At 31.8% G+C, this 21,321-nt stretch overlaps 11 protein-coding genes across 11 annotated transcripts; 1 reads left to right on the forward strand and 10 right to left on the reverse strand.

Moving 5' to 3' along the window:
- Positions 1 to 288: 288 nt before the first annotated feature.
- On the reverse strand, positions 289 to 941 carry LOC145753183 (uncharacterized). The gene is made up of 2 exons (XM_082569582.1): positions 696 to 941; positions 289 to 608 (listed from the first exon to the last, which is right to left on the reverse strand). The coding sequence occupies exons 1-2, from the start codon at positions 888 to 890 to the stop codon at positions 300 to 302; spliced, it is 504 nt and encodes a 167-aa protein (XP_082425708.1). The 5' UTR covers positions 891 to 941; the 3' UTR covers positions 289 to 299.
- Positions 907 to 1,337, reverse strand: LOC145753596 (uncharacterized). Its single transcript, XM_082569999.1, has 2 exons — positions 1,019 to 1,337; positions 907 to 926 (listed from the first exon to the last, which is right to left on the reverse strand). Exons 1-2 carry the CDS (start codon positions 1,335 to 1,337, stop codon positions 907 to 909), a joined length of 339 nt encoding a protein of 112 aa, XP_082426125.1.
- A 650-nt stretch (positions 1,338 to 1,987) lies between these two features.
- On the reverse strand, positions 1,988 to 3,047 carry LOC145753184 (uncharacterized). The gene is made up of 2 exons (XM_082569583.1): positions 2,440 to 3,047; positions 1,988 to 2,352 (listed from the first exon to the last, which is right to left on the reverse strand). Exons 1-2 carry the CDS (start codon positions 2,686 to 2,688, stop codon positions 2,044 to 2,046), a joined length of 558 nt encoding a protein of 185 aa, XP_082425709.1. The 5' UTR covers positions 2,689 to 3,047; the 3' UTR covers positions 1,988 to 2,043.
- On the reverse strand, positions 2,696 to 4,975 carry LOC145753597 (uncharacterized). Its single transcript, XM_082570000.1, has 4 exons — positions 4,334 to 4,975; positions 4,012 to 4,245; positions 2,759 to 3,090; positions 2,696 to 2,714 (listed from the first exon to the last, which is right to left on the reverse strand). Exons 1-4 carry the CDS (start codon positions 4,973 to 4,975, stop codon positions 2,696 to 2,698), a joined length of 1,227 nt encoding a protein of 408 aa, XP_082426126.1.
- Positions 4,976 to 5,945: 970 nt separating this feature from the next.
- LOC145753598 (uncharacterized) lies at positions 5,946 to 6,864 on the forward strand. Its single transcript, XM_082570001.1, has 3 exons — positions 5,946 to 6,213; positions 6,379 to 6,587; positions 6,691 to 6,864. Exons 1-3 carry the CDS (start codon positions 5,946 to 5,948, stop codon positions 6,862 to 6,864), a joined length of 651 nt encoding a protein of 216 aa, XP_082426127.1.
- A 1,399-nt stretch (positions 6,865 to 8,263) lies between these two features.
- Positions 8,264 to 10,770, reverse strand: LOC145753600 (uncharacterized). Its single transcript, XM_082570002.1, has 3 exons — positions 10,128 to 10,770; positions 9,794 to 10,027; positions 8,264 to 8,962 (listed from the first exon to the last, which is right to left on the reverse strand). The coding sequence occupies exons 1-3, from the start codon at positions 10,767 to 10,769 to the stop codon at positions 8,264 to 8,266; spliced, it is 1,575 nt and encodes a 524-aa protein (XP_082426128.1). The 5' UTR covers position 10,770.
- Positions 10,771 to 11,130: 360 nt separating this feature from the next.
- Positions 11,131 to 12,820, reverse strand: LOC145753088 (uncharacterized). Its single transcript, XM_082569479.1, has 2 exons — positions 12,178 to 12,820; positions 11,131 to 12,077 (listed from the first exon to the last, which is right to left on the reverse strand). The coding sequence occupies exons 1-2, from the start codon at positions 12,817 to 12,819 to the stop codon at positions 11,769 to 11,771; spliced, it is 951 nt and encodes a 316-aa protein (XP_082425605.1). The 5' UTR covers position 12,820; the 3' UTR covers positions 11,131 to 11,768.
- A 360-nt stretch (positions 12,821 to 13,180) lies between these two features.
- On the reverse strand, positions 13,181 to 14,906 carry LOC145753041 (uncharacterized). Its single transcript, XM_082569425.1, has 2 exons — positions 14,228 to 14,906; positions 13,181 to 14,127 (listed from the first exon to the last, which is right to left on the reverse strand). The coding sequence occupies exons 1-2, from the start codon at positions 14,867 to 14,869 to the stop codon at positions 13,819 to 13,821; spliced, it is 951 nt and encodes a 316-aa protein (XP_082425551.1). The 5' UTR covers positions 14,870 to 14,906; the 3' UTR covers positions 13,181 to 13,818.
- A 188-nt stretch (positions 14,907 to 15,094) lies between these two features.
- On the reverse strand, positions 15,095 to 16,301 carry LOC145753126 (uncharacterized). The gene is made up of 2 exons (XM_082569523.1): positions 15,743 to 16,301; positions 15,095 to 15,654 (listed from the first exon to the last, which is right to left on the reverse strand). The coding sequence occupies exons 1-2, from the start codon at positions 16,151 to 16,153 to the stop codon at positions 15,346 to 15,348; spliced, it is 720 nt and encodes a 239-aa protein (XP_082425649.1). The 5' UTR covers positions 16,154 to 16,301; the 3' UTR covers positions 15,095 to 15,345.
- Positions 16,302 to 16,870: 569 nt separating this feature from the next.
- On the reverse strand, positions 16,871 to 18,676 carry LOC145753601 (SCAN domain-containing protein 3-like). Its single transcript, XM_082570003.1, has one exon. The coding sequence runs from the start codon at positions 18,674 to 18,676 to the stop codon at positions 16,871 to 16,873; it is 1,806 nt and encodes a 601-aa protein (XP_082426129.1).
- Positions 18,677 to 20,114: 1,438 nt separating this feature from the next.
- On the reverse strand, positions 20,115 to 20,673 carry LOC145753602 (uncharacterized). Its single transcript, XM_082570004.1, has 2 exons — positions 20,524 to 20,673; positions 20,115 to 20,423 (listed from the first exon to the last, which is right to left on the reverse strand). Exons 1-2 carry the CDS (start codon positions 20,671 to 20,673, stop codon positions 20,115 to 20,117), a joined length of 459 nt encoding a protein of 152 aa, XP_082426130.1.
- Positions 20,674 to 21,321: the final 648 nt, after the last annotated feature.

A 21,321-nucleotide genomic window follows, 5' to 3' on the forward strand; every position in this document is an offset into this window, starting at 1 on the left:
AACTAATTGGTTATAACGTTTATGTATGCAACAAGTTATTGAATACCAAAACATGACAGAGTGCATCACCAAAATACTTGGACTAAAAAATAGGAAATGATGTCATGTAACAATAATCAGTTATTCAGAACAAACTTTATTAAAAAAGTAAAATTTACAAAGCATAAATGTTATTAAAAGCATTAAATTTTACAACACAAAACTTTTTGAACTTTTGTCTTACATATTTAAATATGTATGAAAAGGATATACAACTAAAAAGCGAGTTAAATGTAGTGCTCTTACAAAGTTAAAATTAATTAGTAAACTTTTGACGCCCGGCCAAAAACGTATTCTTTGCCAGTGATAGGTTTTAAATCCGGGTTGATTTGAACTCTTTCATTTTTATACTCTAATGGTAAATTAACAACTACGTCATCATTTGCATTTGCAAAGTAACCAATAGACCTTCGGATTACATTTCGTTTGTTGGTGTCAGGCGCTAAAATCCGATGTTTTCTTGCTTTAAGTTTGTTGTTTGACCAAAATTGCAAAGCGTCACCAATATTGACAAGAACAGTATCTTCAATGGGAGTTGCATCGATATATTGGCCTTCTAAATTCTCAATCTAAAACATTAATTATGTAAAGTAAGATTAAACCGCGCAGTATATAAAAATTGGCGTAATAGTAGTACAGAAAACTTTAATTCTTACCTGTAGCCCTCCAACTTGGTCCTGAAACAACAAAGTCATTGTCCCAAAATCAGAATGTTCACCTAACCTTACTTGACCAGGTTTTAATTCATGTTTAATTGGCGGATAATACAATGTTCGTAAAAGGGTTAGATTCCCAGTTTTATTCATCAGAGAGTGACCCTTCTTGAAGAAATCTTGATCTTTAAGTTTCATCCCAATTGCAAGGGCCTCAAATATATTCAAAGTCAACTGTTTGCAGTTTTCCATAAACGGTTTAACGACGTTGTAGATATCTGGTGATATATCAGTTGGCCAGGTTGTTGGGTTTAATATAGAGCCACCATATATGTTGAAAGCTTCTTTATAATCAGCAGGTCTATTAGGATTCGGTTTTTCAACATTAAGACCAGTGTAACCATCAACGGAATTCTGTTTTCGAGCATATTCTTCTTTTTTTACAGTTGAAGCCTCAAAAAAAATCCTTGTAACATCATTGACTTTGTCAACTGCTTCTTTTGAAATCCCAGTGTTTTTCAAGTAAACAAAACCAGCAGTTCGAAAAGCTTCGAATATTTCTTCACCAACTTTTGACTTTTGATTTAAACTTGCTTTTAAAATCGAATAATCGCTGAAGTCGATAATAGGTATCCAAGATGTCATAACTAAAACCTCAACGTTCATGTAAAAAAAAAACAATATTTAAAAATTTACAAAACGTGCGAGCTTTTCTCTGTCTGTAATATCTAGATTGAAATAATCTGACTTGATGTACTTAAGCTGTGATTATTCTAGTGTAAAATAAAGGCTTGAGGCACTGCTGATCTAACGATATAACTTTGTTATTTAAAGTTATCACACAAATTTGTTGGTCTATATAATTAAAATGTAATAACAAATAATGTCATAATTTCCAAGTAATTTATGACTAGGCTTACCCTATATTACTATTTTAAAGTCAAAGTTAAAAAGTTGCTTTTATTTACAGGCTGCAAAACCGATCACCTTACATTACAATAAATAAACGCCATTAAATGAAAACAAGTTAATAGTTTCCTGATTGGTTATCACGTTTATGTTTGCAATAAGTAACTGAATGCCAAAACATGACAGAGTGCATCACTAACAAACTTTGACTAAACAACGGGAAATGATGTATTAGAAAATAATGTCACAATAAGTTATCCAGGACTAACTTTATTAAAATAGTAAAATTTACAAAGCATGAATTTTTATAAAAGCTTTAAATTTTTTCAACAGAAAACTTTTTTGAACTTTTGTCTTTTGCGATAAAGTTTATACGAAAAGGGTATTAATCTTAAAAGCTGGTTAAATGTAGTGCTTTTAAAATGTTAAAGCTAAAAATCGATTAGTAAATTTTTGACGCTTCGCCTAAAACATAATCTTCGCTAGTGATCGGTTTTAAGTCAGGGTTAACCTGGACCTTTTCATCCTTATATAATAACGGGGAATTAACGATAACATCATTATTCGCATGGACAAAATAAGTCATAGACCTCCTTAGCAAGTTTTGCTCTTTCGTTTCTGGTGCTAAAATCCGATGTTTTGTCGATTTAAGTTTGTTGTTTGACCAAAACTGCAAAGTGTCACCAATATTGACAAGAACAGTATCTTCAATGGGAGTTGCATCGATATATTGGCCATTTAAACTCTCAATCTAAAACATTAATTATGTAAAATTAGATTAAACCCAGCATTATATTAACATTGGCGTAAAAGTAGTACAGAAAACTTTAATTTTTACCTGTAGCCCTCCAACTTGGTCCTGAAACAACAAAGTAATCGACCCATAATCAGAATGTTCACCTAACCTAATTTGACCAGGTTTTAATTCATGATTAATAGGCGGATAGTACAGGGTTCTGAAAGTGGTTAGATTCCCAGGTTTATTTATCAGAGAATGAGCCTTCTTGAAGAAATCTTGATCTTTTAACTTCATCCCAATTGCAAGGGCCTCAAATAAATTTAAAGTCAACTGTTTGCAGTTTTCCATAAAGGGTTCAACAACATTGTAGATATCTTGTGATATATCAGTTGGCCAAGTTGTTGGATCTAGTATAGACGAACCACATATATTAAATGATTCTCGATAATCTCCTGGTCTTTTTGGGTTTGTACCTTCAACATTCAGACCAGTGTAGCCCCCTCCAGATCTTGGTTTTCGATTATATTTTTCTTTTTCCACTATTGAAGCCTCGAAAAAAATCCTTGTAACATCGTTGACTTTGTCAACTGCTTCTTTTGATATTCCAGTATTTTTCAAATAAACAAAACCAGCGGTTTGAAAAGCTTCGAATATTTCTTCACCAACTTTGGATTTCCGATTTAGACTTCTTTTTAAAATTGAATAATCGCTAAAGTCGATAATTGGAATCTCAGACGCCATAAATATATCCTTAACGTTCATGTAAAAAAACAACAATATTTAAAATTTACAAAACGTGCGAGCTTTCTTATGTCTGTAATATGACTAGATATACTTAAGTCGTTGTTATTCTAGTGTAAAATAATAGCTTGAGGCACTGTTAATTTGGCGATATAACATTGCTGTTTTGAGATATTGCACAAATTAGTTACAAATTGCCAAAGCACGATTTGTTGCAATATGAAAAATAATACTTTGTCAAATAAATTAAAGGGTAACAGGAAATTATGTCACAATTTCCAAGTAATTTGTGACTAGGCTTACCCTACATTACTATTTTAAAATCAAAGTTAAAAAGTTGCTTTTATTTATAGGCTGCAAAATCATCCACCTTGCATAATAATAAACAGACGCCATTAAATTTTAAACGGCGTATTACATAAGTAAAGATCTATATACATTGTGTTACGTTTAATTAAATGTAGCCAACGGTGCAAAGTTAACTGATCTATGTAAAAGCAAAGTCAAAATAAAATTTTTAAACTTGAAAACAAGTTAATAGTTTCCTGATTGGTTGTCACGTTTATGTCTGCAACAAGTTATTGAATGCCAAAACATGACTGAGTTCATCACCAAAATACTTGGACTGAAAAATAGGAAATGATGGAATGGAATGTGATGTAACAATAATCAGTTATTCATAAACAACCTTCATTAAAAATAGTAAAGTTTACAAAGCATGATTTTTTATAAAAGCATTAAATTTTGCAACACAAAACTTTTTTGAACTTTTGTCTTACATATTCAAATATGTATGAAAAGGATATACAACTAAAAAGCGAGTTAAATGTAGTGCTCTTACAAAGTTAAAATTAATTAGTAAATTTTTGACGCCTGGTCTAAAACATATTCTTTGCAAGTGATCGGTTTGAAATTAGGACCAACATTTACTTTTTCATTCTCATACTCTAACGGTAAATTAACAATCACATTATCATTAGCAACTGCAAAGTAAGTAGTGGACCTTCTAAGCACATTTTGTTCTTTCTTCTCAGGCACTAAAATCCGATGTTTTGTCGATTTTAGTTTGTTATTTGACCAAAACTGCAAAGTGTCACCAATATTGACAAGAACAGTGTCTTCAATCGGAGTTGCATCGATATATTGGCCTTCTACATTCTCAATCTTAAATAAAACATCAGTATATTAAGTTTAACTTGGCCTGTCAAATAAACATTGACGCAATAGTAGTACAGAAAACTTTAATTTTTACCTGTAGCCCTCCAACTTGATCCTGAAACAACAAAGTAATCGACCCATAATCAGAATGTTCACCTAATCTTATTTGACCAGGTTTTAATTCATGTTCAATAGGCGGATAGTACAGGGTTCTAAAAGAGGTTAGATTTTCTGTTTTATTCATCAGAGAATGAGTTTTTTTTAAAAAATCTTGATCTTTTAACTTCATCCCAATTGCAAGAGCCTCAAATATATTTAAAGTCAACTGTTTGCAGTTTTCCATTAAGGGTTCAACAACATTGTAGATATCTGGTGATATATCAGTTGGCCAAGTTGTTGGATCTAAGATAGACGAGCCACATATATTAAATGATTCCCGATAATCTCCAGGTCTGTTTGGGTTTGGTTTTTCAACATTAAGACCAATATAACCATCACAGGATGTTTGATTATGAATATATCTTTCCTTTTCCACTACTGGAGCCTCGAAAAAAATCCTTGTAACATCGTTGACTTTGTCAACTGCTTCTTTTGATATTCCAGTATTTTTCAAATAAACAAAACCAGCTGTTCGAAAAGCTTCGAATATTTCTTCACCAACTTTGGATTTTTGATTTGGACTTGCTTTCAAAATGGAATAATCGCTTAAGTCGATTACAGGTATCCCAGATGCCATAACTAAAACCCAAATCTAATCTAATTTTATAAAACAGCAGTGAAAAATGGTTTCTTTTTGTCACGTTTTAAAACTCTAACTCGCAAAGTCATGGTTGCCAAGACACGACTTGTAATGTCAAAACTTTTCGGTAATTACGATGTAAAAGTTTGTTAAGAAATCAGCTATGGTTTAAACCAAAAAACTAAAAGTTAATTAATTACTGATTTATAAATTTACAGAAATTTATTCCTTCTTTGAATTGACTGTTAATTTAAGTGTACTAACGTTTATAATATTACTTTATGCTTAAAAATATTTTTTTCGCTTTTAAAATTTAACTTTAGTTTAAACTACAGGTACAGGCCTACTGAATTGTATATTAAAACCCTTTTGTTGGTAGGCTTGCTTTAAATATTTTTAAGTTTTATTAGTAGTTATTGATAGGATAAAAAATGTTTAAAGAGTTAGCCAACAAAATTATTCAATTTTTTGTGTAATAGTTCTTTGTACATAAACTTAACTTGTTTGATCTACATTTAATTGAACGCAGCACATTTTATATAGAATCTTTACCTATATAATCTTTACTTATTGTAATTCGCCGTTGAAAATTTAATGGCATCTGTTTATTGTAATGTAAGGTGGACGATTTTGCAGCCTATAAATAAAAGCAACTTTTTAACTTTGATTTTAAAATAGTAATGTAGGGTAAGCCTAGTCATAAATTACTTGGAAATTGTGACATAATTTCCTGTTACCCTTTAATTTATTTGACCAAGTATTATTTTTCATATTGCAACAAATCGTGCTTTGGCAATTTGTAACTAATTTGTGCAATATCTCAAAACAGCAATGTTATATCGCCAAATTAACAGTGCCTCAAGCTATTATTTTACACTAGAATAACAACGACTTAAGTATATCTAGTCATATTACAGACATAAGAAAGCTCGCACGTTTTGTAAATTTTTAAACATTGTTTTTTACTATGACATCTTGGATACCTATTGTCGACTTTAGCGATTATTCCATTTTGAAAGCAAGTCCAAATCAAAAATCAAAAGTTGGTGAAGAAATATTCAAAGCTTTTCGAACTGCTGGGTTTGTTTATTTGAAAAATACTGGAATATCAAAAGAAGCAGTTGACAAAGTCAACGATGTTACAAGAATTTTTTTCGAGGCTCCGTCTGAGAAAAAAGAAAAATATAATCGAAAACCAAGGTGTACAGGGGGCTACACTGGTCTAACCAATGAAAGTACAAACCCAAAAAGACCAGGAGATTATTGAGAAACATTTAATATATGTGGTTCGTCTATACTAGACCCAACAACTTGGCCAACTGATATATCACAAGATATCTACAACGTTATTAAACCCCTCATTGAAAACTGTAAATAGTTAACTTTAAATATATTTGAAGCTCTTGCAATTAAGATGAAGCTAAAAGATCAAGATTTCTTCAAGAAGGCTTATTCTGTGATGAATAAAACTGGGAACCAAAGCACTCTTAAATGTTTGTATTACCCAGCAATTGAACATGTATTGGAACCGAATCAAGTTAGGTTAGGTGAACATTCAGATTATGGATCGATTACTTTGTTGTTCCAGGATCAAAATGGAGGGCTACAGGTAAACAAGTTATATTAACTTAAGATAAAAGGAACGTCAGTTTTTGGATTTTTTTAAATTAAAATTTGGTCCTTTAAGAATTGTGACAACTAAGTTGTTTTAGGTTAAGAGTTTAGAAGGCCAATATATCGATGCAACTCTCATTAAAGATACTGTACTTGTCAATATTGGTGACACTTTGCAATTTTGGTCAAACAACAAACTTAAATCGACAAAACATCGGATTTTAGCACCAGAAACGAAAGAGAAAAATAAGCTTAGGAGGTCTATCGTTTAATTTGCTATTGCAAATGATGATGTGATTGTTAATTCAACGTTGGAATATAAAAATGAAAAAGTAAATGTTGATCCTAATTTAAAACCTGTCACATGCATAGATTATATTCTAGGTGAGGCGTCAAAAATTTACTGAACACTCTACCAATATTGAATTTTGTTGAAAAAATATTATATTAGATTGGAATATTGATTTTATAATAGTTACAGCATTGTAAAAATTAAGTAAAAACGTAAATTTGTCTATAAAATAAATGTATGATGAACGTGATAAACTTTCGTCCAACTAAGACTTTATTAAATATTTAAATGCGACTTGACTTGTTTAATATTATTTTAAATTGTTCAAGAATGAATTGTGGGCTGTTTTGTATTTTATAAGAGTTTAAAATTTGTATGAGAATCATTTAAATTTAACCAGTCAATATTTTATCGAGTTATTAATTTTTAAAACCTTAAAACAAACCAAACTTGCAGAATTTTGATCAAACATTAAAGAATAATAGGGAGTTTAAGCTTTTTATTCTTTATAAACATAAAGTTACTTTACAAACTTTTAAGGATAGCAAATATCTAAAAAGTTAGGTAAAAAACTTTATTTAGGGCTATTTGTAGCTTAGTTGCAAAAACTAATTAATTAGTAAACCACTAGGCCGGAGTGTTATTAGAAATACTTGTGTAGAAATGGTTGCAAAATATGTTTGATCAAAGTAAAAATACTAAACTGGAAAAAAGTTTCATTTTTTGAACCGTCTTACACAGAACATAAAAAACAAACTGATTTGTTATCACATTTATATTTGCAATAAGTAAATGAATGCCAAAACATGACAGAGTGCATCACCAAAATACTTGGACGAAAAAACAGAAAATGATGTATTAGAAAATAATGTCACAATAAGTTATTCAGAAACAAACTTTATTAAAAGCATTAAATTTTACAACACAAAACTTTTTTGAACTTTCGTTTTACATATTTAAGTATATACAAAAAGGAAGATAAATCTATAAAGCTAGTTTAATATAGTGCTTTAAAAATGCTAAAAAGCAATCAGTAAATTTTTGCTGATTCGTCTAAAACGTATTCTTTGCAAGTGATAGGTTTTAAATCAGGGTTGACCTGAACACTTTCATTTTCATACTCTAATGGTAAATTAACGATTACGTCATCATTTGCAATTCCAAAATAAACAACAGATCTCCTTATCATGTTTAAATCTCTTGTCGTAGGCACTAAAATCCGATGTTTTGTCGATTTAAGTTTGTTGTTTGACCAAAACTGCAAAGTGTCACCGATGTTGACAAGAACAGTATCTTTAATCGGAGTTGCATCGATATATTGGCCTTCTAAATTCTCAATCTTAAATAAAACATCAGTATGTTAAGTTTAACTTGGCCTGTCAAATAGACATTGGCGTAATTTTAGTGCAGGAAAGTAAAATTCTTACCTGTAGCCCTCCAACTTGATCCTGAAACAACAAAGTCAACGTCCCATAATCAGAATGTTCACCTAACCTAATTTGACCAGGTTTTAATTCGTGTTTAATAGGCGGATAGTACAGGGTTCTAAAAGTGGTTACATTTCCTGGTTCATTCATCAGAGAATGAGTTTTCTTGAAGAAATCTTGATCTTTTAACTTCATCCCAATTGCAAGGGCCTCAAATATATTTAAAGTCAACTGTTTGCAGTTTTCCATAAATGGTTTAACAACGTTGTAGATATCTGGTGATATATCGGTTGGCCAAGTTGTTGGGTCTAAGATAGACGAACCACATATATTAAATGTTTCTCGATAATCTCCTGGTCTTTTTGGGTTTGTACTTTCATTGGTTAGACCAGTGTAGCCCCCTGTACACCTTGGTTTTCGATTATATTTTTCTTTTTTCTCAGACGGAGCCTCGAAAAAAATCCTTGTAACATCGTTAATTTGGTCAATTTCTTTTGTTGATATCCCAGTATTTTTCAAATAAACAAACCCAGCAGTTCGAAAAGCTTCGAATATTTCTTCACCAACTTTGGATTTTTTATTTAGACTTGTTTTCAAAATTGAAAAATCGCTAAAGTCGATAATAGGTATCCCAGATGCCATAACTAAAACCTTAACGTTTATATAAAATAAAAATATTTAAAAATTACAAAACGTGCGAGCTTTCTTATGTCTTGTAATATCTAGATTGAAATAATCTGACTTAATATACTTAAGCTGTGATTATTCTGGTGAAAAACAATAGCTTGAGGCACTGCTGATCTAACGATATAACTTTGTTATTTAAAGTTATCACACAAATTCGTTGGTCTATATAATTAAAATGTAATAGGAAATAATGTCATAATTTCCAAGTAATTTATGACTAAGCCCTCTCTACATTACTATTTTAAAGTCAAAGCAAGTTTTTATATCACGTTTATGTCTGCAACAAGTTATTGAATGCCAAAACATGACTGAGTGCATCACCAAAATACTTGGACTGAAAAACAGGAAATGATGTAATGGAATGTCATGTAACAATAATCAGTTATTCAGAACAAACGGTTTTAAAAGCAGGAAACTTGACTTAATAAAGAAATTTAGTTTAAAATATTACTTATAAGGACGATAAGCTATTACATTAACGTTGTTAGATAAAATGGTAAACGAAAAACGGTTGCAAATATTAGTAATATAAAAATATTAAATTCTACAATACAAGAACTTTATAAAACAAATTGTTGTTAAATAAATAAAAATGTATCACAAAAAGAAGTCGGCATACTAAAACGTTATACCTTTTTATATGAAACGTGTTAAAGTTTACCTAAAAGGTGATAATAGTTTAAATATGGTGCTCCTAAAATGATAAAAGCTAAAAAGCAATTAGTAAATTTTTGACGCCTGGTCTAAAATATATTCTTCGCAAGTGATCGGTTTCAAATCAGGATCAACATCTACTTTTTCACTTTCATCCAAAAACGGGAAATTAATGATAACATCATTATTTGCATTGACAAAATAAGCCATAGACCTTCTTAGCACGTTTTGTTCTTTCTTCTCAGGCACTAAAATCCGATGTTTTGTCGATTTAAGTTTGTTGTTTGACCAAAACTGCAAAATGTCTCCAATGTTGACAAGAACAGTATCTTCAATGGGAGTTGCATCGATATATTGGCCATCTGAACTCTCGATCTGAAACATTTATTATGTAAAAAACATTTATTAAGTTAGATTTAACCCAGCATTATATTAACATTGGCGTAATAGTAGTACAGAAAACTTTAATTTTTACCTGTAGCCCTCCAACTTGATCCTGAAACAACAAACTAATTGATCCATAATCAGAATGTTCACCTAATCTAATTTGACCAGGTTTTAATTCATGTCCAATAGGCGGATAGTACAGGGTTCTAAAAAAGGTTAGATTTCCTGTTTTATTCATCAGAGAATGAGCCTTCTTAAAAAAATCTTGATCTTTTAGTTTCATTCCAATTGCAAGAGCCTCAAATAAATTTAAAGTCAACTGTTTGCAGTTTTCCATAAAGGGTTTAACAACGTTGTAGATATCTTGTGATATATCAGTTGGCCAAGTTGTTGGATCTAAGATAGACGAGCCACAAATGTTTAATGATTCTCGATAATCTCTTGGTCTTTTTGGGTTTGTACCTTCATTGTTAAGACCAGTGTAGCCCCCTGTACACCTTGGTTTTCGAGTATATTTTTCTTTTTTTGCTACTGGAGCCTCGAAAAAAATCCTTGTAACATCGTTAATTTGGTCAATTTCTTTTGTTGATATCCCAGTATTTTTCAAATAAACAAAACCAGCTGTTCGAAAAGCTTCGAATATTTCTTCACCAACTTTGGATTTTTGATTTAGACTTGCTTTTAAAATTGAATAATCGCTAAAGTCGATAATTGGAATCTCAGATGCCATAACTAAAACTTTAACGTTCATGTAAAAAAAAACAATATTTAAAAATTTACAAAACGTGCGAGCTTTCTTATGTCTGTAATATGACTAGATATACTTAAGTCGTTGTTATTCTAGTGTAAAATAATAGCTTGAGGCACTGTTAATTTGGCGATATAACATTGCTGTTTTGAGATATTGCACAAATTAGTTACAAATTGCCAAAGCACGATTTGTTGCAATATGAAAAATAATACTTTGTCAAATAAATTAAAGGGTAACAGGAAATTATGTCACAATTTCCAAGTAATTTGTGACTAGGCTTACCCTACATTACTATTTTAAAATCAAAATTAAAAAGTTGCTTTTATTTATAGGCTGCAAAATCGTCCACCTTGCATAATAATAAACAGACGCCATTAAATTTTAAACGGCGTATTACATAAGTAAAGATCTATATACATTGTGTTATGTTTAATTAAATGTAGTCAACGGTGCGAAGTTAACTGATCTATGTAAAAGCAAAGTCAAAATAAAATTTTTGAACTTAAAAACAAGTTAATAGTTTCCTGATTGGTTGTCACGTTTATGTCTGCAACAAGTTATTGAATGCCAAAACATGACTGTGTGCATCACCAAAATACTTGGACTGAAAAATAGGAAATGATGTCATGTAATAATAATCAGTTATTCAGAACAAACGGTTTTAAAAGCAGGAAACTTGACTTAATAAAGAAATTTAGTTTAAAATATTACTTATAAGGACGATCAGCTATTACATTAACGTTGTTAGATAATTGTAAACAAAAAACGGTTGCAAATATTAGTAATATAAAAATATTAAATTCTACAATACAAGAACTTTATAAAACAAATTGTTGTTAAATAAATAAAAATGTATCACAAAAAGAAGTCGGCATACTAAAACGTTATACCTTTTTATATGAAACGTGTTAAAGTTTACCTAAAAGGTGATAATAGTTTTAATATGGTGCTCCTAAAATGATAAAAGCTAAAAAGCAATTAGTAAATTTTTGACGCCTGGTCTAAAATATATTCTTCGCAAGTGATCGGTTTCAAATCAGGATCAACATCTACTTTTTCACTTTCATCCAAAAACGGGAAATTAATGATAACATCATTATTTGCATTGACAAAATAAGCCATAGACCTTCTTAGCACGTTTTGTTCTTTCTTCTCAGGCACTAAAATCCGATGTTTTGTCGATTTAAGTTTGTTGTTTGACCAAAACTGCAAAATGTCTCCAATGTTGACAAGAACAGTATCTTCAATGGGAGTTGCATCGATATATTGGCCATCTGAACTCTCGATCTGAAACATTTATTATGTAAAAAACATTTATTAAGTTAGATTTAACCCAGCATTATATTAACATTGGCGTAATAGTAGTACAGAAAACTTTAATTTTTACCTGTAGCCCTCCAACTTGATCCTGAAACAACAAACTAATTGATCCATAATCAGAATGTTCACCTAATCTAATTTGACCAGGTTTTAATTCATGTCCAATAGGCGGATAGTACAGGGTTCTAAAAAAGGTTAGATTTCCTGTTTTATTCATCAGAGAATGAGCCTTCTTAAAAAAATCTTGATCTTTTAGTTTCATTCCAATTGCAAGAGCCTCAAATAAATTTAAAGTCAACTGTTTGCAGTTTTCCATAAAGGGTTTAACAACGTTGTAGATATCTTGTGATATATCAGTTGGCCAAGTTGTTGGATCTAAGATAGACGAGCCACAAATGTTTAATGATTCTCGATAATCTCTTGGTCTTTTTGGGTTTGTACCTTCATTGTTAAGACCAGTGTAGCCCCCTGTACACCTTGGTTTTCGAGTATATTTTTCTTTTTTTGCTACTGGAGCCTCGAAAAAAATCCTTGTAACATCGTTAATTTGGTCAATTTCTTTTGTTGATATCCCAGTATTTTTCAAATAAACAAAACCAGCTGTTCGAAAAGCTTCGAATATTTCTTCACCAACTTTGGATTTTTGATTTAGACTTGCTTTTAAAATTGAATAATCGCTAAAGTCGATAATTGGAATCTCAGATGCCATAACTAAAACTTTAACGTTCATGTAAAAAAAAACAATATTTAAAAATTTACAAAACGTGCGAGCTTTCTTATGTCTGTAATATGACTAGATATACTTAAGTCGTTGTTATTCTAGTGTAAAATAATAGCTTGAGGCACTGTTAATTTGGCGATATAACATTGCTGTTTTGAGATATTGCACAAATTAGTTACAAATTGCCAAAGCACGATTTGTTGCAATATGAAAAATAATACTTTGTCAAATAAATTAAAGGGTAACAGGAAATTATGTCACAATTTCCAAGTAATTTGTGACTAGGCTTACCCTACATTACTATTTTAAAATCAAAATTAAAAAGTTGCTTTTATTTATAGGCTGCAAAATCGTCCACCTTGCATAATAATAAACAGACGCCATTAAATTTTAAACGGCGTATTACATAAGTAAAGATCTATATACATTGTGTTATGTTTAATTAAATGTAGTCAACGGTGCGAAGTTAACTGATCTATGTAAAAGCAAAGTCAAAATAAAATTTTTGAACTTAAAAACAAGTTAATAGTTTCCTGATTGGTTGTCACGTTTATGTCTGCAACAAGTTATTGAATGCCAAAACATGACTGTGTGCATCACCAAAATACTTGGACTGAAAAATAGGAAATGATGTCATGTAATAATAATCAGTTATTCAGAACAAACGGTTTTAAAAGCAGGAAACTTGACTTAATAAAGAAATTTAGTTTAAAATATTACTTATAAGGACGATCAGCTATTACATTAACGTTGTTAGATAATTGTAAACAAAAAACGGTTGCAAATATTAGTAATATAAAAATATTAAATTCTACAATACAAGAACTTTATAAAACAAATTGTTGTTAAATAAATAAAAATGTATCACAAAAAGAAGTCGGCATACTAAAACGTTATACCTTTTTATATGAAACGTGTTAAAGTTTACCTAAAAGGTGATAATAGTTTTAATATGGTGCTCCTAAAATGATAAAAGCTAAAAAGCAATTAGTAAATTTTTGACGCCTGGTCTAAAATATATTCTTCGCAAGTGATCGGTTTCAAATCAGGATCAACATCTACTTTTTCACTTTCATCCAAAAACGGGAAATTAATGATAACATCATTATTTGCATTGACAAAATAAGCCATAGACCTTCTAAGCACGTTTTGTTCTTTCTTCTCAGGCACTAAAATCCGATGTTTTGTCGATTTAAGTTTGTTGTTTGACCAAAACTGCAAAATGTCTCCAATGTTGACAAGAACAGTATTTTCAATCGGAGTTGCATCGATATATTGGCCATCTGAACTCTCGATCTGAAACATTTATTACGTAAAAAACATTTATTAAGTTAGATTTAACCCAGCATTATATTAACATTGGCGTAAAAGTAGTACAGAAAACTTTAATTTTTACCTGTAGCCCTCCAACTTGGTCCTGAAACAACAAAGTAATCGATCCATAATCAGAATGTTCACCTAATCTGATTTGACCAGGTTTTAATTCATGTTCAATAGGCGGATAATACAGGGTTCTAAAAGAGGTTAGATTTCCTGTTTTATTCATCAGAGAATGAGTTTTTTTAAAAAAATCTTGATCTTTTAACTTCATTCCAATTGCAAGGGCCTCAAATATATTTAAAGTCAACTGTTTGCAGTTTTCAATGAAGGGTTTAACAACGTTGTAGATATCTGGTGATATATCAGTTGGCCAAGTTGTTGGATCTAAGATAGACGAGCCACAAATATTAAATGATTCTCGATAATCTCCCGGTCTTTTTGGGTTCGTACTTTCAATTTTGAGACCACTGTATCCCCCTGCAGACCTTGGTTTTCGATTATATTTTTCTTTTTTCTCAGACGGAGCCTCAAAAAAAATCCTTGTAACATCGTTAATTTGGTCAATTTCTTTTGTTGATATCCCAGTATTTTTCAAATAAACAAATCCAGTTGTTTGAAAAGCTTCGAATATTTCTTCACCAACTTTAGATTTTTGATTTGGACTTGCTTTCAAAATTGAATAATCGCTAAAGTCGATAATTGGAATCTCAGATGTCATAGTAAAAAACAATGTTTAAAAATTTACAAAACGTGCGAGCTTTCTTATGTCTGTAATATCTAGATTGAAATAATCTGACTAGATATACTTAAGCTGTGGTTATTCTAGTGAAAAACAATAGCTTGAGGCACTGCTGATCTAACGATATAACTTTGTTATTTAAAGTTATCACAGAAATGCTTATCACGTTTATATTTGCAATAAGTATTTGAATGCCAAAACATGACAGAGTACATCACCAAAATACTTGGACTTTACAACGGAAAGTGATGTAATGGAAAGTTATGTAACAGTAAGTTATTCAGAACAAACTTCATTAAAATAGTAAAATTTACAAAGCATAAATGTTATTAAAAGCATTAAATTTTACAACACAAAACTTTTTTGAACTTTTGTCTTACATATTTAAATATATACAAAAAGAATATACATATAAAAAGCTGGTAAATGTAGTGCTCTTACAAAGTTAAAATTAATTAGTAAATTTTTGACCCCTGGTCTAAAACGTATTCTTTGCAAGTGATCGGTTTGAAATTAGGACCAACATTTACTTTTTCATTCTCATACTCTAACGGTAAATTAACAATCACATTATCATTAGCAACTGCAAAGTAAGTAGTGGACCTTCTAAGCACGTTTTGCTCTTTCTTCTCAGGCGCTAAAATCCGATGTTTTGTCGATTTAAGTTTGTTGTTTGACCAAAACTGCAAAGTGTCACCAATATTGACGAGTACTGTATCTTTAATAGGAGTTGCATCGATATATTGGCCTTCTACATTCTCAATCTTAAATAAAACATCAGTATATTAAGTTTAACTTGGCCTGTCAAATAAACATTGACGTAATAGTAGTACAGAAAACTTTAATTCTTACCTGTAGCCCTCCAACTTGGTCCTGAAACAACAAAGTCATTGTCCCAAAATCAGAATGTTCACCTAACCTTACTTGACCAGGTTTTAATTCGTGTTTAATTGGTGGGTAATATAAAGTTCTAAAAGTGGTTAGATTCCCAGTTTCGTTCATTAGAGAATGAGACTTCTTAAAGAAATCTTGATCTTTTAGCTTCATCCCAATCGCAAGAGCCTCAAATATATTCAAAGTCAACTGCTTGCAGTTTTCCATAAACGGTTTAACAACGTTGTAGATATCTGGTGATATATCAGTTGGCCAAGTTGTTGGATCTTCAGTAGACAAGCCACAAATGTTTAATGATTCTCGAAAATCTCTTGGTCTTTTTGGGTTTGTACCTTCAATGTTAAGACCAGTGTAGCCCCCTGCAGACATTGGTTTTCGATTATATTTTTCTTTTTTTGCTACTGGAGCTTCGAAAAAAATCCTCGTAACATCGTTAACTTGGTTAATTTCTTCTTTTGATATCCCAGTATTTTTCAAATAAACAAAACCAGCAGTTCGAAAAGCTTCGAATATTTCTTCACCAACTTTGGATTTTTTATTTAGACTTGTTTTCAAAATTGAAAAATCGCTAAAGTCGATAATAGGTATCCCAGATGCCATAACTAAAACCTTAACGTTCATATAAAATAAAAATATTTAAAAATTACAAAACGTGCGAGCTTTCTTATGTCTTGTAATATCTAGATTGAAATAATCTGACTTGATATACTTAATCTGTGGTTATTCTGGTGAAAAACAAAGGCTTGAGGCACTGCTGATCTAACGATATAACTTTGTTATTTAAAGTTATCACACAAATTCGTTGGTCTATATCAGTGGTTCTCAACCTTTTTAGCCCATGGACTATTTCCAAGCTGACCTAAATATACGCGGACTCAAGCCATAAGTATAAAAATAAGGTAGTTCTATAGCTTTCTACCGAAAAAAGAAAGCGCTGTTTATTTCTAAATAGGCAGTGTATTTCACAAAATAGGGGCATTAAATACGGTATTAACGAAAAAAAGAACGCACTTTTTTACAAAATGGGGGAATTAAATACAGTATTGACGAAAAAAAGCAAGAACTGTTTTTCGCTCAGCACACAACTTAATGAGAGCCTTGTCCTTGAACTCGCATTGCAAGTTTATCGAATTCCGGTGTTATGGTTGCCAATGCACATCTGATGTCATCTTCCAGTTGAAGTCTATTGCGATATTTCGTCTTGATCATCGTCAGTGTTGAAAAGCCAGATTCACATAAGTAAGTCGTTGGAAAGGGCAAAAGAGCCGTTGCAGCTTGCTTGCAGAGCTCGAAAAGACTAGGCTCCATTGACTGCACATTTGCCCAAAATTGAGTTAAAGACAGTTTTTTAAATTCGTCTTTCCACATCTGTCGACTTTGCAATTCAAGCAACTGTTCTGCAATGCAGTCCATATCTGAATGAACTTCTAGCGCTGACACCTGAAAAGGATTTCGAACCCAATTAAAGATTTTGCAATGATCGTTAGAAGGAATGTATCGATCCAATTCAGAAACAAATGTGTTAAGGTGCTCAAGAAAGATGGGAAGAATGACGTCCAAATTAATATCTTTCTCTTCCACAAATAAGTTCAATGCTGGAAAAGCGGCTAACCTTCGACTTATCATTCGATGCATCCACAGCTTTATTTTACCTTTAAATGCTTCAATACTTTCCAAAACATCAAAAAATAGTTTTTCTCTTCCTTGCATAGAACGATTCAGTTGGTTCACATGGCTGAAAAAATCAGACAAGAATAGCAACTTCGCAATCCATTCATCGTTACGAAAGCGATTAGCAAGTTCATGATTTTGCTCTTTTAAAAAAGTGTGGGTTTCATCTTTAAGGGTAGCCACTCTCTCAAGCACTTTACCTCGTGACAACCAACGAATATTTGAATGGAACAGAAGCCCACTATGTTCCGCTTCCATTTCGGCACACAAAGCACGAAACAAACGAGTGTTCAAAGGACGAGATTTAATGTAATTTACCACAGATACAACCTCTTTAAAAACTATGGCAAGATCTTCTTGTATTTCTTTTGTTGCAAGATTCTCTCTGTGAAGAAGACAATGAACAACTGAAATGTTATTGTTTTTCTTTTTCACAAAACTCATAAAGCCTTTCTTACTTCCCATCATGGCTGGAGCACCATCAGCACAAACAGACACGCAATTAGACCACTCCAGCTCGTGTTCTTCAAAGAAAAAATCAACTTTCTTGAATATTTCTTCTCCTGTGGTTTTTTTAGCAAGTGGACGGCAAAACAAAAACTGCTCCACGAAATCAGTTGTGTCAAAATATCGCACAAACACCATAAGCTGTGCATCACTCACGATATCTGTTGTCTCATCCAGTTGCAAACTAAATCCCCCACAACGTTTTACGGCAGCAAGTGTTTGTTGCAGAACATTTGTTGAGAGTTCTTCAATACGCCGCTTGATGGTGTCGTTTGACAAAGGAACCATTGTCAACTTGTTAGCAACAGCATCACCGCACATTATCCTGGCCATTTCGACAGATGCTGGTTTAATCAAATTTTCTCCAGCTGCGTGAGGCGCTTTTGCACGTGCGATTTTCCATGCAACTGCAAAAGAAGCACGCACTGCATGACTGTGAGAATATACTATTCCTCCCCAAGCAGTTGGGCGATCGATGCGACTTCGCTTCACCTGATGCTCTTTTTCTTTAAATACTTCAAGAGTTTTGTTAACAAAATTCCCATGGTTTGACTCTAGGTGCCGACGAAGTTTTGCTTCCTTTAAAGAGCTGTGAGCTAAGACTGTTAAGCACATCACACACTGCGGCCTTACTTCGCCATTTACCTCAATCGAAGTAAATCCAAGCTTCAAGTATTCATCATTATATGCAAACTCTTGCTTTCTTTTAGTCATTTTTAAGTAACTACGGTAATTATATGCTGCCTTATCAACACAGACTGATAAAAAGAACGAATTAAAACTCTTTAATATGACATCACAAAGATACCTTAATGAACGGTAGGTAAGGTTTTGTAGAGGTCAAGCAACTCGAGCTTTTTAGCTGTTGTCCTTATCTTGTATTGATTTCTTAATTTTGCAATAGATCTGCAACACTGCTTTAACTGAAACTGCTCTAAAGTCCTATGACTAATGTTCTAAATTAATTTGTTTAATTCACCATTGTTGATACAGTGCAACTCTCGTAATTATATGCTGATTAATCAACACAAGGTAATACGGAGAACGCCCTAAATGTCTTTATTATGACATCACAAAGATAAAGGAAGATTTTAAAACACGGTATATAAAAAAAGTGAATACAGTAGTTTCGGTTACAATGCATCCACGTCGGGCCAGCCGATTTTGGCTGCAAAAAGCGGCAGGTGTAATAACAAACTTTCCTAAACTGCACCTAAAAATCGGATTCGGTATCTTTAATTTGTCACAATTGCCGTTTATTTGCACATAGTCAAAAACAATTTTCTTATCAAAACAGTATGGACCGGGTGTATTAAGCGGCAGCTGGAACGTATTAACCGTTTTTTGTAATGGCAAATATATCGGATAATTCCGTCCCAAGCAATTTGGATGTATCGGTAATAAGCGGCTGACTGTATTAACCGAGAATATCGTAAGTGAATTCTACTGTATTCCGCGTTTTATTTTTAAAACAGTATGAACTAATTACTGATAATGGCTGAATTATAATTCCCTAAGCAACAATGCTCGCGGACTCATCCAGGCCCTTCGGCGGACTCATTTGAGTCCGCGGACTCGGGGTTGAGAAACACCGGTCTATATAATTAAAATGTAATAGGAAATAATGTCATAATTTCCAAGTAATTTATGACTAAGCCCTCTCTACATTACTATTTTAAAGTCAAAGCAACTTTTCATATCACGTTTATGTCTGCAACAAGTTATTGAATGCCAAAACATGACTGTGTGCATCACCAAAATACTTGGACTGAAAAACAGGAAATGATGGAATGGAATGTCATGTAACAATAATCAGTTATTCAGAACAAACGGTTTTAAAAGCAGGAAACTTGACTTAATAAAGAAATTTAGTTTAAAATATTACTTATAAGGACGATAAGCTATTACATTAATGTTGTTAGATAATTGTAAACAAAAAACGGTTGCAAATATTAGTAATATAAAAATATTAAATTCTACAATACAAGAACTTTATAAAACAAATTGTTGTTAAATAAATAAAAATGTATCACAAAAAGAAGTCGGCATACTAAAACGTTATACCTTTTTATATGAAACGTGTTAAAGTTTACCTAAAAGGTGATAATAATTTAAATATGGTGCTCCTAATATGATAAAAGCTAAAAAACAATTAGTAAATTTTTGACGCTTCCCCAAAAACATATTCTTCGCAAGTGATCGGGTTGAAATCAGGATCAACATTTACTTTTTCACTTTCATCCAAAAACGGGAAATTAATGATAACATCATTATTTGCATTGACAAAATAAGCCATAGACCTTCTAAGCACGTTTTGTTCTTTCTTCTCAGGCACTAAAATCCGATGTTTTGTCGATTTAAGTTTGTTGTTTGACCAAAACTGCAAAATGTCTCCAATGTTGACAAGAACAGTATCTTCAATGGGAGTTGCATCGATATATTGGCCATCTGAACTCTCGATCTGAAACATTTATTATGTAAAAAACATTTATTAAGTTAGATTTAACCCAGCATTATATTAACATTGGCGTAATAGTAGTACAGAAAACTTTAATTTTTACCTGTAGCCCTCCAACTTGGTCCTGAAACAACAAAGTAATCGATCCATAATCAGAATGTTCACCTAATCTAATTTGACCAGGTTTTAATTCATGTTTAATAGGCGGATAGTACAGGGTTCTAAAAGAGGTTAGATTTCCTGTTTTATTCATCAGAGAATGATTTTTTTTAAAAAAATCTTGATCTTTTAACTTCATTCCAATTGCAAGGCCCTTAAATATATTTAAAGTCAACTGTTTGCAGTTTTCAATGAAGGGTTTAACAACGTTGTAGATATCTGGTGATATATCAGTTGGCCAAGTTGTTGGGTCTAGTATAGACGAACCACAAATATTAAATGATTCCCGATAATCTCCAGGTCTTTTTGGGTTCGTACTTTCAATTTTGAGACCACTGTATCCCCCTGCAGACCTTGGTTTTCGATTATATATATTTTTTTTTTGCTACTGGAGCCTCGAAAAAAATTCTGGTAACATCGTTGACTTTGTCAATTTCTTTTGTTGATATCCCAGTATTTTTCAAATAAACAAATCCAGCTGTTTGAAAAGCTTCGAATATTTCTTCACCAACTTTTGATTTTTGATTTGGACTTGCTTTCAAAATGGAATAATCGCTATAGTCGACAATAGGTATCCAAGATGTCATAGTAAAAAACAATGTTTAAAAATTTACAAAACGTGCGAGCTTTTTTATGTCTGTAATATCTAGATTTAAATAACCTGACTAGATATACTTAATTCGTTGTTATTCTAGTGTAAAATAATAGCTTGAGGCACTGTTAATTTGGCGATATAACACAA

The sequence above is a fragment of the Corella eumyota genome, chromosome 5, assembly GCF_963082875.1.
Source record: "Corella eumyota chromosome 5, kaCorEumy4.1, whole genome shotgun sequence".
NCBI lineage: Eukaryota > Metazoa > Chordata > Ascidiacea > Phlebobranchia > Corellidae > Corella > Corella eumyota.